Source organism: Jaculus jaculus, chromosome 5 (assembly GCF_020740685.1).
Source record: "Jaculus jaculus isolate mJacJac1 chromosome 5, mJacJac1.mat.Y.cur, whole genome shotgun sequence".
Lineage (NCBI taxonomy): Eukaryota > Metazoa > Chordata > Mammalia > Rodentia > Dipodidae > Jaculus > Jaculus jaculus.
In genome coordinates, this window is record NC_059106.1 from 44,967,383 (window position 1) to 44,984,797 (window position 17,415).

General features: G+C 45.9%; 1 protein-coding gene across 1 annotated transcript; it reads right to left on the bottom strand.

Moving 5' to 3' along the window:
* Positions 1–258: 258 nt before the first annotated feature.
* Dffa (DNA fragmentation factor subunit alpha) lies at positions 259–16,609 on the bottom strand. The gene is made up of 7 exons (XM_012948605.2): positions 16,589–16,609; positions 15,590–15,869; positions 12,021–12,182; positions 9,547–9,689; positions 4,191–4,380; positions 3,864–4,015; positions 259–1,862 (listed from the first exon to the last, which is right to left on the bottom strand). Exons 1-7 carry the CDS (start codon positions 16,607–16,609, stop codon positions 1,650–1,652), a joined length of 1,161 nt encoding a protein of 386 aa, XP_012804059.2. The 3' UTR covers positions 259–1,649.
* Between the last annotated feature and the right edge of the window lie 806 nt (positions 16,610–17,415).

The following is a 17,415-nucleotide window of genomic DNA, read 5'->3' on the forward strand; positions in this document are numbered from 1 at the left end:
TATTATTTTGTTCAGAATTTTACTGCTTGGGAAATCTTATTACCAGTGGCAATGCTGCTTGTTTCACAACACACACTGCCAGGCTGCCTGTCAAATTCTAGGTGTTGGTATAAGTATGTGACATCTTCAGTATGTTTAGTCACATCCAGACAGTGGCACACACACTGTTTTCTTGAAAATTATTTTACTCTTGCATTTTCTGAAATATCACACTTGGGTATTACAAGTATTATATTTGGACAAATGAGAGTACACAGGTTATCAGCTATGGTTTTTATTTAAAGAGGCAAAAAAAAAAAAAGATGAAGAGGTATTACAAAGTAAGTTATAAAAGGGGAAATGTCAGGGATAAAAAGGGAGCACTAAACAGTACTAAAGCGATCTGAGCCATCAATGAAGATCTGAAAAGAAAGCAATTTTTATTTCCTGCATGCTACCTTCACCCCAGGACTGTTACATTCCTCAGCTTAACTGACCGATGTGGGGCTGGGGGTGTAGCTTCAATGGCAGAATGGTTGCTTAGCATGTATTAGGCCTAGTACCAAAACCAACCAAACAAACAAAAACAAACAAAATGAACAACTGGCCATTGCATCTCTCAGATTTGTTTTCTTCTCAGCATGCATAAAATAGTTAATAACTAATCATCTGTTCCCTGCAAGGGGAGACTGTATTGTTGAGTATGAAACTTGCAGAACAAGTTTGAACAGAAGGCGGATGAATATGAGCCAGAAGTGCTCCGCTTGGCACCCAGAGACTTGGAGCCACCAAGCGTAGAAACTGCTGTAATGACCTTTTATACCCCCTGCTGGCAAAACATATTAGAAAACCAAGAAGAGTTGCACAGTGGTAACTTAGAATTTTACAACATTGAGTTAGATATTAGAAACTGTGAACTAGAGTCTTTGCATGTCCCTATGGTCTGTAAATTTAGTATATGCCTTTAAAGAAACTTACCAACAAATTCATTCTCTTGAAAAATAAGTTTCTTTCTTTCTCCCTTTTTTTGGTTTTCCAAGGTAGGGTCTCACTCTAGCTCAGGCTGACCTGAAATTCACTATGTAGTCTCAAGTGGCCTGGAACTCACAGAGATCCTCCTACCTCTGCCTCCCAAGTGCTGGGATTAACAGCATGCACCACCATGCCCGGCTGAGAAACAAGTTTCTGGACAAAATCAGTGCTCCATTAGACACTTCCTCCTACCACTATCTAGAAGGTGCTTAACATTCTCTCTCACTGGTTGCTGAGTAAGGACAGTGAGTCCAGAATATGACTGTTTTCAACACCATTGACTTTTATTTTTAGAGGTGCTGGGGACTGAACCTAAAGCCTAACATACTCAGCATGGGCCCTGCCATTGAGCTACCCCAACTCTGACAGGTCCATTTTAAAATTTTTTTTTGGTTTTTCGAGGTAGGGTCTTGTTCTAGCCTTACTTTTTTGTTCGTTTGTTTTGAGGTAGGGTCTCACTGTAGCCCAGGCTGGCCTTGAACTCACTCACAGCGATCTTCCTACCTCTCCAGCCTGTGCCAGAAGACCATGCCGGAAAAAACAGGGCAGAGCAGAATGTAGGTAGTAAGCAGGTGAAAGATGTTTACTGATGACAAAACCAAGGCCATGGGGTTTTTCTCGGCGTGTTTCTGGTTGAGCTATGTGGGGTCTTGTTTGGCCCGTTTAGGACAGCATGGTTCCCCGGACAGTGGCTTCTTCCTCGCTGAAAGACTCCTGAGAGAATGCAAGCTCTGCACCTGCTGCAGGCGCAGGCCGAGCTCTTGCTTACAGGCCCACTGGACCGCTTCTGTCTTCGTCATGTCCCAGCTACAAGCAGAGGCCAGGGCTTGGGGATCTTCCTTGGCAACCAACTGCAGCAAGAACAAGAGCCATTGAGAACCATCGCTCCTGTGCCCCTTGTATGTGCTTTCAAGACAGTCCAGGCTGGCCTCTAAGTCATAGCAATCCTCCTGCCTCTGCCTCCTGAGTGCTGGGATTACAAGCATGAGCCAGCCACCAAAACCAGCTTTTTTTTTTTTTTTTTTGGTTTTCTTTGAGATAAGGTTTCACTATGGGGCCCAGGCTGACCTGGAACTCTACTCTGTAATCCCAGGCTGGCTTTGAACTCACAGCTATCCTCCTACCTCTGAGTGCTGGAATTAAAAGATGTGCACCACCATGCCCAGCTCTTTTTAATTTTGTTTGAGGTGATCTTGCTTTGTAGCCCGTGCTGGTCTAGAACTCTCAATCCTGCTGCTTGCTACCTCCTAAGTGTTGAGATTACAGGCATGCACCCATGCTCAGCCATCTTTTTCTTTAAAATTTTTCCTCCTACCTCAGCCTCTTCAGCAGTATCCTTCCTGCTGTGTGTACCACAACCAGCCTCAGTTATCTTCTTTGGGAAAAACAGCAACATCAGCTGCATTCTATCTTTACATCAAAATCCCAGCTTCCTTTCATAGTACATAGTCACATACTCTTAAAATTTGTGGGCTGGGGCTGGAGAGATGGCTTAGTGGTTAAGGCACATGTCTGCAAAGCCTAAGGACCCAGATTCAATTCTATAGGTCCCATGTAAGCCAGATGCACCTGGTGGCGCATGCCTCTGAAGTTCTTCTGCAATGGCTAGAGGTTCAGGCACGCCCATTCTCACTCACTCTCTCCTCTCTGTCTCTAATAAATAAATACAAATAAAATCTTAAAAAAAAATTGTGGGCTGGAGAGATGACTTAGAAGTTAAGATGTTTGCTTGCAAAGCCAAAGAACCCAGGTTCAACTCTCCAGGACCCACATAAACCAGATGCACAAGGGGGTGCATGCACCTAGAGTTCGTGTGCAGTGGCTAGAGGCCCTGGTGCATCCATTCTATAATAAATAAAATTTAAAAAAAAAATTGTTTTTGGGTTTTTGAGACAGGGTCTCACTTTGTCCAGGCTGGAACTCACTCTGTAGCTCAGGCTGCCCTATAACCTCATAACCTGTAACTCCTACCCCAAACTAGGGCTGTATGTGTGCGCCACCACACCCAGCTACATCCTTTTATTTAAAAACACTCAAATCCCAACAGGAAATTGAGCCAAGCTTCAGTCAAAACACTTCTTCCCTTCTACTTACAATAGAGAAGCATTTGGAACACAGGAACAAAGACAAAAGACAAAAGTAGCGCCCACCCTGATGGGGTGGCTCCCTTTTCAAGCTGCTAGTTCTCTGGCCTTACAACATCCAGGTCAAGATGGGCCCTTCAAGCCCATCATCATTGTGCGTGTGCGTGATGCCAGGGGTTGAACCCAGGGCTTTGTGCATGTTAGGCGAGTGCTGTACCACTAAGCTGCACCCCCAGCCCCGAGTCTCCTTTCTCATGTGCTATTTTACTGGCCTCAGATGACTAAGGGTCTTTGACCCTTGACGCCTGGAAGCGAACCTCAGAAGGTGAAGCTCTACTGGGCTTCTCTGTCAACTGTAGTCATTTCACTAGCAACTTGGACCAGAGAACAATGTCTCCCCCCCCCCCCAGGTAAGGTCTCACTCTATCCCAGGCTGACCTGGAATTCACTATGTAGTCTCAGGATGGCCTCGAACTCTCTGCAATCCTCCTACCTCTACCTCCCGAGTGCTGGGATTAAAGGTGTGCACCACCACACCTGGCTGAGAATAATGTTTGATGACCTAGGAGTGCCCTTTTCCTCTTAGAAGCCATTTTGATTTAGACTGAGATGTTGGCAGATGCTTTGGCGCATAAAAGGCAAGTTGGCGGCCAGGAGTCAGTCTGCAGAGATGAAAAGCAAGCCCCCCTGTACATGCCTCTGCATGGTTACACCACATGTCCAGGGCAAGTCATCCTTGGCAGGTCAGTGTTCCTGGTTCTCGCCCACCTCCAAATCCTGACTAGATAAGCTCAGCTCCGGAGCCAGCTTCTCCTTCAGTGTGGTGAGGATCTGGCTCCTAAGTGAGACTGTGGACGCCATCTCCGTGCTGATGCCCGTGTCGACTGTATCCACCTCTCCACTCAGGGCAGCTCTGGCCTCTGCAAAGCAGACACGAGACTAGCTGTATGTGAAAACACAGCCACACAACTGACCAGGCGGGGTGGTGAGGAGGGAAATGTCCTTCCAAGGGGTTTGGGCTGCCCTGCAAACAGTTCCTCTTTCGAGGGAAGGCTCCTGAGCTCGCAGATGGCCCATAACAGGAGTCCTACCTACCTGTCTGCTTGGACAAGATGCTGCCCTCCTTCTCCAGCGCCTGGAGATAAAGCTGCAGGAGCTGCTTGGACTGGCGAGCTTCTTCTCTCTGGTCAAGCACCTGCTGAAGTGCGTTCTGGAGCCCTCGGACAGTGCCATGGCTCTGGCAAAGTTCCTGAGCCAGGTCTGAACATGGAACGTCGATGAGCACCTAACAAAGAGATAAGGTAATCCCAGCACTCAGGAGGCAGAGGTGGGAGGATCACTGTGAGTTCAAGGCCACCCTGAGACTATATAGTGAATTCCAGGTCAGCCTGGGCTAGAGCGAGACCTAACTCAAAACATCCAAAAACAAGAAATCTAAAAGTACTTTCTAAATGTGCTACTGTATTCCTCAAACACATCTAGTTCATTACCACTTCATCTTTTTCTCAGTTATCTACTATGGTTGACTGACATCAAGAGGGATGCAATCGGCATTCCCAACATTCTAATGAGAAAATGATTCTTTGGTGCCTCATTAAAAACAAAAGCAAACTGGGCCTCATGGTCCACACCTGTAATCCCAGCACTAAGGAGGTGGAGGCAGGAAAATCAGAAATTTGAGGCCAGCATTGGCTACATGAGATCCTGTCTTAAAATCCAGCTACATAATATAAAGGAGAAGGAGGCATGTGATCATTTTATGAGACAGCATGAAGATTTTTATTTTTTTATTTGTGTATGTATGAGCACACCAGGGTTTTCTGCCTATTGCAAATGTGTGCACCATTTTTTTGTTGTTGTTTTTTGTTTTTCGAGGTAGGGTATCACTCTATCCTTGAACTCATAGTGATTCCGCTACCTCTGCCTCCTGAGTGCTGGGATTAAAGGCATAAGCCACCATGTCCAGCTGCCTGCACCCCTTTTTGCACTGGGTTTCATGTGTGTGGCTGGGGAACTGAATGTGGGCCCAGAGTTGGCAAGTATGAGTTATCTCCTCAGCCCTGAAAATTTTTGTTTTTGAGGCAGGATCTCATCTAGTTCAGGCTGGTCTGAAACTCATGGTGTAGCTGAGGATGATCTTGAACTCTTGGTTCTCCTACCTTTATCTCCTATGTGCTGGGATTACAGGCATGGGCCACTATGCTTAGTTTATAATGTTTTAAGTGCAAGTTCCTCTAGGTATGGGATATAGTTCAGTGGCAAAGCACTTGCCCAGTAAGTGTGGGACCAAGGGTTCAATCCCAATACCACTCACACACAAAAAAAGTTCCTCTAGTGACATTTTTTATTTTTAAATATGGCTGTACAAGGGCCTCTAGCCACTGCAAATGAACTCCAGACACATTTGGCTTTTATGTGGGTACTAGGGAATGTTGAACCTGGATCCTTAAGTTTTGCACTTGGGGGGCAGAGGTAGGAGGATCACCATGAGGCCACTGTAAGATGACACAGTGAATTCTATGTCAGCCTGAGCTAGAGTGAGACCCTACCTCGAAAAAACAAAACTACAACAACAAAAAAGTATTTATGCATATGCGTGTGACAGGACCCCTTGCTGCTGCAAATGAATGCCTGTCTAGCCACGTGGGTGGTTAGGGAACTGAACTCAGACCAGCAGGCTTTGCAAGCAAGCATCTACAGCCACTGAGCAATATATCCAGGCCCAATATTAACTTTAAAATTATCATTGTTTAGGGCTCTAAGGTTCTTTTGGTTGAGGGGGCTGGACAGATGGCTCAGTGGATAAAACACTTCCACATAACTGAGAATCTGAGTTTGGATCCATAGACACCATGTAAAAGCCAGAAGCTGTGGCAGGCATCTGTAATCCCAGTGCGCCAATGGTGAGAAGGGAGATGTTTGTGAATGGAGCAGTGAATGAGACCATGCCTCCAATCTGGGTAGAAGGCAAGGACTTACCTAAAAGTTATCCTCTGACCTCCACATGTGAACTATGGCACACGCACACAAGTACTCACACATACACACACAGACATACCAAGTAATTCCATTATGTTTCTAAAATGTAACCTCTGGGCTGGAGAGATGATTTTGCAGTTGAGGTTCTTGCCTGCAAAGCCAAAGGACCCAGGTTCCATTCCCCAGGACCCACATAAGCCAGATGCATAAGGTGATACATGCATTTGGAACTGATTTGCAGCAGCTAGAGGCCCCAGCATGCCCATTCTCTCTCTCTCTCAAGGAATAAAAAATATTTTAAAAAGAAAATTTAAAAATTATAAAATGTAACCTCCACTATTTTTTTTTTTGAGGTAAGCCCAACAGACTGGCCTTTTTTAAAAAAAATTATATTATTTGAGAGAGATAGAAAGAGGGAGGGAGAGAGAGAAAACGGGTGCACCAGGGCTTCAGCCACTGTAAATGAACTTCAGATGCATGTGTCACTTTGTGCATCTGGCTTATGTGGGTCCTGGAGAACTGAACCTGGGTTCTTTGGCTTTGCAGGCAAATACCTTAATCACTAAGACAACCCTTCAGCCCCCCCGCCTTTTAATCTGAGGGGCAGGGAGGATGAGAATTGGTATGGCAGGGCCTCCAGCCACTGCAATTCCAGACACGTGTGCCACCTCATGCACCTGGCTTACATGGGACCTGAAGAGTTGAACATGAGTCCTTAGGATTCACAGGCAAGCTCCTTAAACACGAAACCATCTCTCCAGCCCTCTACTAAACTTTTATAGAACACATTCAATCTGAGAAAGATGGAAGACTTCAACTGTTTATTCTAAATCTGCTTGAAGGCTAACCTTTTTTCCCCCATACTACTGGTCCTGTTTTATTAGCTGACTGGAAAACAAGACAATCTTTTTTTTTTTTTTTTTTGGTTTTTTGAGGTAGGGTCTCACTCTGGTCTAGGCTGACCTGGAATTAACTATGTAGTCTCAGGGTGGCCTCAAACTCATGGTGATCTTCCTACCTCTGCCTCCTGAGTACTGGGATTAAAGGTGTGTGCCACCACGCCCAGCTGAACTACACAATCTTGAAGACTAATCTTTTTGTGTTTTGTTTTGTCGTTGTTAAATATTTTTGATGTTTTTTGTTTATTTTTATTTATTTGAAAGCAAGGGTGCAATAGTGGCATGTCTGTCATGGTGGAAACCAACTGCCCTCCAATTGGACTGGAGGTCCGCTCCATGGGGGGAAACACATCCCTGATACTGAAAACTTAAAACAGGGGTAGTCATGAGCCCTAGGGGTGTAACATCTGCTGCTGTGTGGCTAAATGTATATACTATGCTTATCAAACTGCCCAGTAAGCACTTCTGTTAATATTTATACCCTTATATTAACGCTACTCTCACTTTGGGTAGAGAATCTTCTCTTTTCAGATGGCAGTGACTTTGAGATGACTCAGAAGGTATCATAGTGCTAGAAAGAAGTGACTGGAGTACCAAGTAGCATCTTGATCACACCTTCTAAGGCTCAGGGTCTAATGCGGAAGAGGTGGCAGAAAGAATGTAAGAGCCAAAGGAAGGTAGGACTCCTTACAATGTGCTCCCTCCAGACATAAAATGGCCTGGATATCCATGACCTTATAGTGCCTGACACTACCTACACAAGACCATCATAAGAGGAGGAAAAGACCATGACATCAAAATAAAAGAAAGACTGGTTGAGATGGGGAGGGGCTATGATGGAGAATAGAATTTCAAAGGGGAAAGTGGGGTGGGGGGTGGGAGGGTATTACCATGAGATACTTTTTATAATCATGGAAAATGTTAATGAAAATTGAGAAAAAAAAAAAGAAAGCGACAGAGAGAGAGAAAGAGGCAGATGGAGAGAGACAGACAGAATGGGCATGCCAGGGCCTCTGGCCACTGCAAACGAGCTCCAGATGTGTGTGCCCCCTTGTGCATCTGGCTAATGTGGGTCCTGGAGAATCGAGCCTCGAACCAGGGTCCTTAGGCTTCATAGGCAAGCGCTTAACCGCTAAGCCATCTCTTCAGCCCATTAAAAAAGTTTAATACTTTTTATTTATATTTGAGAAAGAGGCAGAGAGAAAGAGAGAGAGAGAGAGAGAGAGAGAATGGGCATGCCAGGGCCTTCAGCCACTGCAAATGAACTCCAGAAGCATGCCCCACCTTGTGCATCTGGCTTATGTGGGTCCTGGGGAATTGAACCTGGGTCCTTTAGCTTTGCAGGCTAGCACCTTAACCTCTAAGCCACCCCTCCAGCCCTTTTGCTTTTTTTTTTTTAAGATTTTTTTTGAGAAACAGACAGAATTAGCATGCCAGGACCTCAGCCACTACAAATGAACTCCAGACGCTTGTACTACCTAGTGGGCATATGCCACCTAGTGCTTGCCTCACCTTCATGCGGATCTGGACAGTCAAACACAGGTCCTTAGGCTTTACAAGCAAGCACCTTAACCTCTAAGCCATCTCTCCAGCCCTTTTTGTCCTTTGTGACATGTGTGCTTGGTATGCCTGAGTTTGTGTGTTTGTATGTATGTGGGTAGCTGTGCATGTGGAGGCCAGAAGTTGACTTTGGACATCTCCCTTGATAACTCTCCACCTTATTTTCTGAGATAAGGTCTCTCACACAGAGCTCACCAATTCAGCTAGACTAGCTAGCCAGTAAACTCCAGGGATTCCCTGTCTCTACCTCCAGTGCTGGTATTATAGGCATGTGCCACTATATCTTGCTTTTACATGGATGCTAGAGATCTGAACTCAAACAAATAAATAAAAATAAAACCCCTTTTTTTAAAAAAAAAATTTTTTTTGGTTTATTTTTATTTATTTATTTGAGAGTGACAGAGAAAGAGGCAGAGAGAGTGAGAGAATGGATGCACCAGGGCTTCCAGCCACTGCAGACGAACTCCAGATGCGTGCACCCCCTTGTACATCTGGCTAACGTGGGTCCTGGGGAATTGAGCCTTGAACCAGAGTTCTTAGGCTTCACAGGCAAGTGCTTAACCACTAAGCCATCTCTCCAGCCCAGAAACCCTTTCTTAAAAAGCACCATGATCTGGAGAGATGGCTTAACGTTAAAGGCACTTGCCTGGCTTGGTGGTACATGCCTTTAATCCTAGCAGTTGGGAGGCTGAGGCAGGAAGACTGCCATGAGTTCAAGGCCAGCCTGGAGCAACAAAGTTCCAAGTCAGCCTGGGCTAGTGTGAGATCCTACCTGGAAAAAATACCCCTCCCCCTGGTCACTGGCATATATGATGCCCTGGGGATTTGAACTCCAGCACTGCATGAAACAGTGTGGTAGCACATGCCTATAATCCCAGCAGGTGGAGGCAGGAAGATCAAGAGTTCAAGGTTAACCTCAAAAAACAAAGTAGAGCTACTATGGCAAGGGGCTTGGAAGCTAAGGTGTTGGGGATTGCAGAGACTGTGTGAGCTGGGTTCTAAAGGGGCCTTACTTGGAGGTCCTCTTCTGATAGCAGAATGATGCTGGACAGGTCTTCTTTCAGTTGTCTGGCCACATTCTTCCACTTCACCACAGCCCCACTGTCTGTTTCATCTACATCAAAGGACTTTTGGGAAACCCAAGCTGTACCTCCATCTGATGTATGGGAGAAAATGCCAGTCAAGATCACAGTAAGCTTGGGTGCCATTTTTGCCCCCAACTCCGGCACACAGACCAGTGAAACATGTATGTATCCTTTCAACCAACCACTCAGGATGACTCCAATGGGAGTTAGAACAATACCTTTACCTCAGGAGTCTCAGGAAAGCTAATCCCTAGCTAGGGCCCAATTTTCCTCTTCTTTTTTTTTTTTTTTTTTTTTTTTTTTTGCAAAGTAGGGTCTCACTCTAGCCCAGGCTGACCTGGAATTTACTATGTAGTCTCAGGGTGACCTCAAACTCTCAGCAATCCCCCTACCTCTGCCCCTCCAGTGCTGGGATTAAAGGTGTACACCACCACACGCAGCAATCTTTTAAAAAATTTTTTAAATATTTAAAATACTTGCAAGCAGAGAGAGAGAAAGAGAGGAAATGGGCATGCCAAGGCCTCCTGCCACTATAAACAAACTTCAGAGGCATGTGATACTTTGTGCAACTGGCTTTACGTGAGTACTGCAGTACTGAACCCAGGCCATCACAGGCTCTGCAAGCAAGAACCTTTAATTGTTGAGCCATTTCTCCAGATTCCCATCTTCAATTTATATGTGAAACTGCTCTATATTCTTCTATAGAAAGAGACCATTTAAGGTGGGTATGGTGGCTTACTTGCTTTTTTTTTTCCTTTTTTGGGGGTTTTAAAAATGTTTGGGGGGCTGGAGAGATGGCTTAGCGGTTGCCTGTGAAGCCTAAGAACCCCAGTTCGAGGCTTGGTTCCCCAGGACCCACATTAGCCAGATACACAAGGGGGTGAACATGTCTGGAGTTTGTTTGCAGTGGCTGGAAGCCCTGCCATGCCCATTCTCCCTCTCCCTCTCCCTCCCTCTCTCTCTCTCTCTCTCTCTCTCTCTCTCTCTCTCTGCTTCATTCTCTCTCTGTCACTGTCAAATAAATAAATAAAAATAAACAAAAAAAATTTATAAAAAAAATGTTTGGGGGCAGGCATGGTAGCATACACCTTTAATCCCAGTACTTGGGAGGCAGAGGTAGGAGGACTGCCATGAGTTCGAGGCCACCCTGAAACTATATAGTGAATTCTAGGTCAGTCAGGGCTAGAGTGAGACCCTACCTTGAAAAAAAAAAAAAAAGCACTCTTCTGAGCCACATCACCACCAGCTGTTAGTTTCTTACTGAAAAATGTACCTGCAGTATTTGTCCCCTAGCGTTGTGATAAGGATAATACACATCAAAACAGGGTGGTTTTTTTGTTGTTTGTTTGGATTTTTTGGTGTATTTTTTTTTTTTTCTAGGTAAGGAATTCACTATGTAGTCTCAGGGTAGCCTCCAACTCTTGGTGATCCTCCTATCTCTGCCTCCTGAGTGCTGGGATTAAAGGCTTGCACCACCATGCCCAGCAAGAGTGCTTCTTACGTGGTCCATCCCCAGCATCACATAATACCAGGCAGCTTGTAATCCTACCACTGGGAGATGGAGGCCCAGAGGATCAGAAGCTCAAGGTTGTGGTAGTTTGAATACAGCCTCATGTGTTCATGGTAATGCCTCATATATTCATCCTCAGCTGGCGGAGCCTTTGGGAGGTGGAGCCTTGCTGGGGGAGGCATGTCTCCGGGGGTGGGCCTTGAGGTTTCTTATCCAGCTCTACTGGGTGTTCACTAGCTCACTCATTCTTGCTAGTACCACCTGTTTGATTTGACAAGCTGTGGTGCCCAGCCTCTGCTTTGCCTTGCTTTTCCCCACCATGATGAAAAGTCCCCCCAAGACTGTAAGCCAAAATAAGCCCTGCTTTTTAGTTGGGAGTTTTGCCCCAGCAACAAGAAAGTCACGGGAACAAAGGTCACCCTCGGCTACATAGCAAGTTTGAGGCTATCTCTAAAAAGGAAAAAAGTAGCTGGGCGTGGTGGTGCACGCCTTTAATCCCAGCACTCAGGAGGCAGAAGTAGGAGGATTGCTGTGAGTTCGAGGACACCTGAGACTACACATAGTGAATTCCAGGTCAGCCTGGGCTAAAGTAAGACCCTACCTTGGAAAACAAAAATAAAAAGGATGTTATGTCTGATGGATCATGTAATTGTTTTTTGCCTGGCTAGTAAATGGCAACGCCAAGATTCAGACACCCTGACTTCACTGACATTTTAGCAGTCTATTTGCTGACAGCCTGGGTTAGGGGCTTGTTCATCTTTATCCCCAGACCTGAGCACAATGTCTGGCACACAGAGGGGCTTAGGTCCACATTGTCATGTAAGTCTCTAGATGGCCAAACAGCAACCACTTCCCTGTGCAGAAAAATGAATCCTGACAGCTGATGGCTTACCCGAATCATTGTAGACCCACTTCTCATTACAGGCCAACACCACAAACTTTGTATTGGAAGGCAGACAAAGGAAGTAGTCGTCATCATCCACTATGGTACCGTCTTCTGCCAGGACCAAGGTGACTGGTGTCAGGGACTTATCAATGGCCAGTATGTCACAGGCTGAGAAGAAGAAAATATCTGGCAACTGATGAACACCCATAAGAAAATTACATCTGTCTTATTATTCAGTAGCCCTGGAGCTGAGCAGAACTCCTGACAATAATATAGTAACAACCATAGCTATTAGCCTAATGTAACCCCTGGTTCTATTCTAAGTGCTTTTCATATAAAGAATGAATTCTGGGGCTGGAGAGGTGGCTTAGTGGTTAGGGCACTTGCATGTGAAGCCAACAGATTCAGGTTTGATTCCCCAGTACACATGTAAGCCAGATGCACAAGGTGGTATATGTATCTGGAGTTAGTCTGCAGCAGCTGAAAGCCCCTGGTACATCTGTTCTCTCCTCTCTGTCTAAATAAAATACAACAAAAGTAAAAAAAAAAAAAAAAAATACTGGGCTGGAGAGATGGCTCAGCAGTTACAGGTATTTGCTTGCAAAGTCTGAAAGCCTGGGTTCAATTCCCCAATACCCATGTAAAGTCAGATGCACAAAGTGGCCTGTGCAGCTAGAGTTCATTTGCAGGGGCTGGAGGCCCTGGTGCACCCATTCTCTTTCTCTTTCTATCTCTGCCTGCCTCCTGTAAGGTAGAAACTATTATTATTCCAATATTACAGATAAACCCAAAGCTCAGAGTGGTTAAATAACCTGTTCAAAATCCTATAGTTGGGCTGAAGAAATGGCTCAGTGAGTAAAGCACTTGTCTGCAAAGCCTAGTGTCTGGGTTCAGTTCCCCAATACGGACATAAAGTAGATGCACAAAGCGAACATGCATCCGTAGAGTTTGACTGCAGTGGCTACAGGCCCTGGCATGCCCATTCTCTCTCTATGCACATGGAGAATTTGATTGTAGCAGCTAGAGGCCCTGGCACACCCATTTTCTCTCACTCTCTGCTTATAAATAAATAAAAGAATTTTTTTCTTTAAAAAAATACAGGGGCTGGAAAGATGGCTTAGCAGTTAAGGCGTTTGCCTGCAAAGGCATAGGATCCCGGTTTGACTCCCTAGGACTCATGTAAGCCAGATGTACAAGGGGGTGCATGTATCCGGAATTCATTTGCAGTGGTTGGAGGCCCTGGTGCGCCTACTCTCTCTCTCTCTTTCTTTCTCTCTGCCTCTTTCTCTCTCTCAAATAAGTGAATATTTAAAAAAAAAATTCCTCCAGTCAGTGGCAAAGCATCCATAGGTTTGGCTCCTAAAAATGCTTCCTACAGCTACTGCTATATAAACAACAGACAGGTGGCAATTGAACCTACTTAAGTGAGCAGTGAACCAGAGTCTGGCCTGATTTCCTTGTGAACAAGCATTTTATCATTTATTTATTCAGTGGTCATCTTAAATTCTCCCACATACTCTGGTTTCTCTTCAGATCATATAAATCTTTCACCTTTTATAAATTTTCCTACACACCAAATGTCCAAAAAAAGAAAAAAAAAAAAAAGGCCAGGTGTGGTGGCGCAAGCCTTTATTCCCAGCACCCCAGCACTTACAGGGAAGCAGAGGTAGGAGGATCACTGTGAGTTCGAGGCCACCTTGAGAATACAGAGTGAATTCCAGGTCAGCCTGTGCTGGAGTGAGACCCTACCTCAAAACAACAACAACAACAAGAAGAAAGACAGAAGGCCAGGTGTGGTGGCGCATGCCTTTAATCCCAACACTCAGGAGGCAGTGGTAGGAGGATAGCTGTAAGTTCAAAGCCACCCTGAGACTACAGAGTGAATTTCAGGCCATCCTGGGCTAGAGTGAGACCCAACCTTGAAAAAAAGAAAGAGGACTGGAGAGACAGCTTAGTGGCTAATATGCATTTCTGCAAAGCCTAAGGACCCAGGTTCAATTCTCCAGGTCCCACATAAACCAGATGCACATACATCTGCAGTTCGTTGGCAGTGGCTACAGGCCCTGGCATGCCCATTCTCTCTCTCTCCCTCCCCCCCACCCTGTCTCTGTCTCAAATAAATAAATATATATATTTTTAAAGACAGAAAATACTTTTGCTTCTTCATACTCCTTTACAGCTATTCAACACTACAGGAGAATATAAAAGCAGCGGAACCTTTGATTTGTATCTTTTCATTTTTACTACTACAGGTCAAGAGGTGATTACAGGAGCTGGGCGTGGTGGCGCACGCCTTTAACCCAGCACTCCGGAGGCAGAGGTGGGAGGATTGCTGTGAGTTTGGGGACACCCTGAGACTACATAGTGAATTCCAGGTCAGCCTGGGCTAGAGTGAGACCCTACCTCAAAAAACAAAAAAACAAACAAACAAAAAAAGAGGTGATTATGGCGACAATGTTGTCATCACCCAAAATAGAACAGCCAGCCTCCTATAGGCCCAGATACAAAAAAACACAAGCTTCTGCACCAAGGACATCCAGCCAGTACACTGAAGTGGAACTAGTCACCTAATGCCTGGGGAAGGGGGAAAAAAAAAAAAAAAATATATATATATATATATATATATATATATATATATATCTCGCAGCTACAAAATCCATGTCATATCACCGAAGCGTTTATTGCTTTGGCTACTCCTGAGACATGTATCCTCTAGGGGTATGTTATTAGGGCCTCTCCGAGGAAGGACAGAACACCCTAACACACATTGTTACTACATGCCGGTGGCCAGCTCACAGGCTAAGCCTGCAGAAGCTCTTTGGATATATAATTTGTTGCTACAGGCAAATAACTCTTGCAAATAACCCGAATATATTATCTCGTTCGAAAGTCCCAACAATCTTTTGAAGCAATGCTGGAAATACGTCCACTCTGCCCAGGAGAAAACCCAAGAACAAGGTCCAGCAGTATAGGGGTCAGGCTGGAACTTGAGTCATGTTCCTAGTCTGGACCCTACATGGGCAAGTTATTGGCAGAAAAGAGTTCCCTGTGGCATGAAACAGGAACAAGTCAGAGCTGATGGTGGACACCGCCCGCACCCCACCTCTGCTAGGAGCCCCAGTGCATCTCCGGTGGCGGATGCACTAGGCTCGGTGTGATGCAAAAAATCTCAAGTCGTTTGGGGAAAGACGATTCAGCCTAGATTTGCACCCCGCTTCCCCGTCCCCACTACGGGTCTCTCATATAAGTTAAAACTCTTGAAACCTGAGCCAGGCGTGGTGGCGCACGCCTTTAATCCCAGCACTCGGCAGGCAGAGGTAGGAGGATCGCCTTGAGTTCGAGGCCACCCTGAGAATACATAGTGAATTCCAGGTCAGTCTGGGCTAGAGTGAGACCCTACCTCGAAAAACCAAAACCAAACAAACAAAAAAAACCCAAACCTCCTGAAACTTGTCAGTCACCATTCCCACAGGGGTTCCACCGAGCTAAAGAAATCCCAAGTGACCTTCCCCCAGCCGGACGTCCTCGTCCACCCGGGTCACCCAGCCCCCATCCCGCCGCCCTTGCGTACCAACCTTTGCTCCTCAGCTCCTCCAGGCAGGAGGCGGCCACTCCGTGCTGTTCGCGGCTTTGGTTGCGGCGAAGCAGACATGGTTTGAGAGGTCGCATGTCCTCTGAGTCGGGGGCGCCCGCGCCCCCAGACATCTCCAACCTCCTCGAGGTGGGAACTGGCCGGCTACTGGGAGCCCCGGGAAGCCTAAAGCAGCCCCGGCCCCTTCCCACCGCCAGCCGGGAGCTGTAGTTCTCTCCGTAGCAAATCACGCGTAAGAGCCAGGCACGCTGGGATATGTAGTTCTAGTTACCGACGATCACGTGGCTTGTCCCTAGGCACGATGGGAATCGTAGTCTTGTAGTTTGAGGGGCATTTTCTCTCTCTCTCTCCCTCCCTCCCTCCCTCCCTCTCTCTCTCTCTCTCTCTCTCTCTCCCCCTCCCTCCCTCTCCCTCCCTCCCTCCCTCTCTCTCTCCCTCCCTCTCTCCCTCTCTCTCTCTCTCTCTCTCTCTCTCTTCCTCCTCTCTTCTCCCTTTCTCTCTTCCGCCTTCCTACCGCTCTCTTTTCTCCTCCTTCCACTTTTTTTTTTCTTTTTTCCGAGCCAGGGTATCACTAGACCCGGCTGGTATCGAATTCAAGGTGATCCTCCTACCTAAGCCTCCCTTGTGCAGGTACTAAAGGCGTGTGCCACCACGCCTGGCTTTCTCCCCCCCACCACCCCTTCTCTCTTTTTCTCTCTCTGATTCCTAGCCTCTGTTGGGGCCCAAACCCAAGGCTATGCGTTTGCTAAGCAAGCCCTCTACCACTTCGCTAAATCCCCAGCCCCTCACGTATGCGAGTCATAGCTCTATCACTAGGTTATATTCCCAGCCCTATTTTTTTTATCATATTTATTTAGGAGGTGCAATCAAACATTTATAAAGAAGCTCAGTAGGGATTTATTTTGCATTACAAAGAACAAACACACGTACTGTCTTGAAAGTTTAAAACATCCATGTGTGAATAGTTGTGTTACTGTAATACCCAAACTAATTTGCCGCTCATTGCGCTGTTTGTTTGTGTGTGGTTGGACGTGTGAAGGTCAGAGGACAATTTTACAGACCCGTGTGCTGCGTTGCAGTCCCTCTTTAGATGGGTGCTGGGCAATTGATCTCAAGCTGGGATGCTTGCAGAACAAGTACCTTTAACTGCTTAGCCAAACCCCCCCCCCAGGTTAGCCTGGAACTCATGTAGTCTATGTTGGCCTTAAACTCAAGTCAATCCTCCTGCCTTGACCTCTCAAGTACTAGGATTACAGTGCAAGCTGCCATACCAGACTTTAGTTTCCAACCTAAAAAGATCTTGTCAGTGGCTACAGGAGATGCAGCCCAACCCTGCCTGCTTTGCAGCCTGAGGAGTTCTTTCCAGAGACCTCTACTCTGGTGAAGCCAGGATCACCTTAATAATCAATAATTGAAAAAGGTTTATTTATTTATTTATTTTTGCCAGGTGTGGTGGCACACACCTTTTGTCTCAGCACTTGGGAGGCAGAGGTAGGAAGATCACTGTGAGTTCAAGGCCAATCTGAGTATACATAGTAAATTCCAGGTCAGCCTGGGCTAGAGCAAGACCCTACCTCAAAAACCTAAACAAGTTAAATAAATATTTTTATTTATTTATTTGCAAGCAGAGGCGGGGGGGAGAATATGAATGTACAAATGCTAGGACCTCTTGCTGCTGCAAACCAACTCCAGATGCACTTGCCACTATGTGCATCTGGTTTTATGTGTGTACTGGGAAATTAAACCCTGGCTAGCAGGCTTTGAATAAAGCGCCTTGAACCACTGTACCATTTCTGCAGTCCAAGAGCT

Coding starts and splice junctions, on each gene's coding strand:
- Dffa (XM_012948605.2), bottom strand. CDS start 16,609: ATGAGCGGCAAATTAGTTTGG. Junction 15,870..16,588: donor TGAGCGGCAAATTAGTTTGG/GTATTACAGTAA, acceptor GTCGGTAACTAG/AACTACATATCCCAGCGTGC. Junction 4,016..4,190: donor CATCTTGTCCAAGCAGACAG/GTAGGTAGGACT, acceptor TCTGCTTTGCAG/AGGCCAGAGCTGCCCTGAGT.